The sequence below is a fragment of the Bactrocera latifrons genome, unplaced genomic scaffold (assembly GCF_001853355.1).
Source record: "Bactrocera latifrons isolate USDA-ARS-PBARC rearing strain unplaced genomic scaffold, ASM185335v1 scaffold_359, whole genome shotgun sequence".
NCBI lineage: Eukaryota > Metazoa > Arthropoda > Insecta > Diptera > Tephritidae > Bactrocera > Bactrocera latifrons.
Genome location: NW_017537000.1, coordinates 245,247 through 248,848, shown reverse-complemented (window position 1 = coordinate 248,848; position 3,602 = coordinate 245,247). Strand labels below are relative to the sequence as shown.

General features: G+C 29.9%; 1 protein-coding gene across 1 annotated transcript in view; it reads right to left on the bottom strand.

The window, feature by feature from the left end:
• Positions 1 to 6: 6 nt before the first annotated feature.
• The window catches only part of LOC108971760 (GATA zinc finger domain-containing protein 8-like), a 5,504-nt gene continuing 1,908 nt past the window's right edge, over positions 7 to 3,602 (bottom strand). The window contains exon 2 of the mRNA XM_018938031.1: positions 7 to 116. Within this exon, the coding sequence (XP_018793576.1) occupies positions 112 to 116 (5 nt within the window). The 3' untranslated portion in view covers positions 7 to 111. The remainder of the gene's footprint in view (positions 117 to 3,602) is intronic.

Below are 3,602 nucleotides of genomic sequence, written 5' to 3'. Positions count from 1 at the left end.
CAAATGTTTGTGGTTAGGTGAACCACATCGACTCGCTGCTTTAAGTATCCTTACAATCTAGGCTATATATATTTAGATATATGCATGTGTTTCCTTATAATTAAAAGATATTTATGCTGTAAAAGAGTCAAAGAAGAGAAAAAACAGAAAAATGTAAAAATTTTAGTTTTTTGTTTGTATTTTAATTATTTGCAAAAATAATATTTATATTGTCATAAAATATAAAACCGTTATGATTAACAGTTCAGCTTTTACTTACTACTTTTACCACCTTATTTTGCATATACGTAAATTACTTAGCTTACCCCAACAGTAGATAGTTGATCACGTCATTTTTCAGTGATACGATTTCTAATAGAATTATAGAAGAAAATTATAGCAAGTAGAGGGAAATACCACAGACCACCATAATAAGAGAGAAGTAGCTTAGAGCACCCTRCCTGCGATGTTGAGCTGGAAAAACAAGCTTTCACCTGCGTATACCTAAGCTTACCTGAGGCGTTGGCATGTAAAACTGACAATAGGCACTTACATACTGTTAAAACCCATTAGAAACTTTAGGGCGTCCACAGAGTGGACGCTCAAAGCCGAGCCGAGCGTAAATTCGCGTGTTGCTTAAATGGGAAAATGCGCTCGGCTCGACTTCAAGCGTTCACTCTATGAGCGCACTTATGCTTATAATTCTGCTTCTCATTGCATGGAAGTGGAAATGGACTTAACCTTACTATACCAATGAGTTTCTGAAGTGTTCAAGCAACCTCAAACGATATGAAAAACTAGACTTTCGTTTAATGAAAACTTTCATTTTAAATGTTTAAAAGACAMATTTTGATTTTTCGTTGCATTCATTGGCGGTCTAACTCGTAACGAAACATCGCAAGCCTTCAATTTTCATTCTAACACAGGAAAGTCACAGAAATAATGAAAGCTTATAAAAAACAGCGAATTTATGTAAGCACACATAAAACTTTAAGTATATAAAAGCTCTGACTTTCGAAAAAGTRCTCAAGTCATGAAAGTCTAAACTGCAAAGCTTACATTTTAAAGCTTTTTTTCAAGTATATGTATGAAAGCTCTGACTTACGAAAAAGCAGTCATGAAAGCTCAAACAGCAAAGCTTACGTTTTATTGCGTTTTTTATTAAATAGCTTGGAATTTATGAATGTTTTGACTTACGTATGCTTTTGAAAATGAATTGAAGTAGATTTAATTATTTTATATAAACAATGTACGAAAATATCTTCAAAGTGTTGAATGCTTTGTATTTTGTCTAAATTCATAACGATTTGAGTAACAGAAGGTCTTTAAAGAAAGCTTTCACTGAACAAGCTATTTAAACTGRTGAAAGCTTGAACTTTTGAAACARTTTTCTGTTTACTTAAAAACACCAAATCGTTAACAAGCTATGAAAGCTCAAACAGCTAAGCTTACATTTTTTTTAAATAAATAGCCTAGAATTTATAACAGCTTTGACTTTCGCATGCTTTAGAGAATTAATTGAAGTAGATTTAATAATTTTRTATAAAAAATTTACGAAAATATTTTAAAAGTTTTGAATGCTTTCTATTTTCAAAAAGTTAAGTCCTAAAACACTAAATTCATAACGATTTAGATAACTAAAGGTCTTTAAAGAAAGATTTCACTGAACAAGCTATTTAAACTGATGAAAGCTTGAACTATTGAAACAATTTTCAGTTTACCTCAACGACGAATTTCTTGATAGATATTTTAATATAATTATCTTGATATTTTCGAAATCTATGAAAGCAAAAGCTCGAATTTTAAAGTTTCAACTTTCATTCAAAACAATCTGAAACTTCAGAGCAATACCAACRATCTAACACAGTTTGTAATAGTAGACAGTAGTAGTGAGACTTTGAGGAGTAGTAAGACGTCTATAAGAAACAAATCAAGCTTTTGCCAAATTAAACTTTATACTCTTGGGAAGTTCTACAACTGCTGAAGGAAAAATCATTACCATATCTTAAAAGTTAGGGAGTTATTGATTACATTGAGCAACTTTAGAGCGAGGAGCCCCCTTTTTATAATATTGAATATTGTTTTTTTTTTGTCGAACAACATTTCACTTCCCCTTAAATACACGCTACAAGTCCTTGCTGCACACAACATTCTTCAGCTAAAAATCTTATACATATATCTATGTAATCTTTGATGGCAAGTGTAAAAGCTTTGATTTCATTATATATATTATTTTCGTGAAAATTTTAGTAAAAGTATTAGTAAATCCATATTTTCTTTGAAAAATGTAGGAAACATATATCCAATTTTAAATTTTTTATTATTATTTTTTAACAATTGGATATCCTTTGATTTAAAAATATCATTTTTTTTTGTTAAGAAATATAATATCGAATAAAACATTTATTTTAATATAATATATTAACGGACTTATATCCACTTGTGCAATTGAAAAAACAATTTTTTTATGATAGTGTAAAATTGTTTTAACGAAAGCTGTTTTCAGAGTCGGTTAGTAAAATTTCAAAAATTAAAAATTTCACTAATGCTTCGATCACTACCTGCATTCATCTATAGTAAAAATGAATTTGATTTTTGGAGTTGAGATAATTTTAAACAGAAAAATCCTCCTCACTGCCGGACACCTTTTCGCGGAGATGCTCCTGCAGATTGGTCACGGGATCAAAGAAAACATCAAACTCTGCACCGATTATTGATACAGTTAGAATTTTCAAAAATCAACTTATTTTATATTTTATTCTCTTAATGTACATATATCTAAGAATGCACAGAGAAAATTTCATATGGTTTCGGCGAATATTTTCGATGTTACGCGAAAATTTGAATAGGTGACCGACGTTACTCGAAAACGACTAAACCTATTAGTCACAAATTTTAACACGAGCTTCTTAAATATATTTTTTTAGTAATTTTTTTTTTTGTAATCAATAAATATTTGTATAATAAACAACTTGAGTCCGCAATTTTGATCAAAAATCGATTTTGTAGAAACCGTAATTTTTAAAAAAATTTTATTTTGCTTATTCCAATTACTAGATTTAACGTTACTTTAACCAAATCAATTTTTTTTTTTTTTTTGTTTTTTTTTAATTTTAGAGTACTCAGTTCAGTTCTATAGAGATCACCGCAAAACATCTTTTTTGATAAGAGCTCCCGCAGATCAGCTGTAGTTCCCTCCCAAATGAATATTTTTACTACTAGTAGGTCTTAAAATACCGTTAAAAGATAGCATATGTGTACAAATTTTTCGATCAAGAAATTTAAAAGTTTTTTCAGAAAAAATTTTGGAAAATTTGCTTTTTTCGGCTTTTAACTTTACCTCTGAAGGAGGTATTCTAGTCTAGAAATATGAAAAAATCTACTTTTGCATATTTTCAATATTTAAACCGTCAAAAATATAGCCTTTAACGGATTTTTAAGAATTCATATTATTTTCAGAGATACAGCGGATTTTTTGACGTGGCGTCAAAACCGGCCGAGCGGAGCGAACCACACAAAAACGGGTTTTCCTCGAAACTATAGTATTTTTTGAGGTGGTTGACATGATATCAGATGTGTATAAGAGACAGGCATTATTGTTTTTGCGAAATTTCTGTGAATGC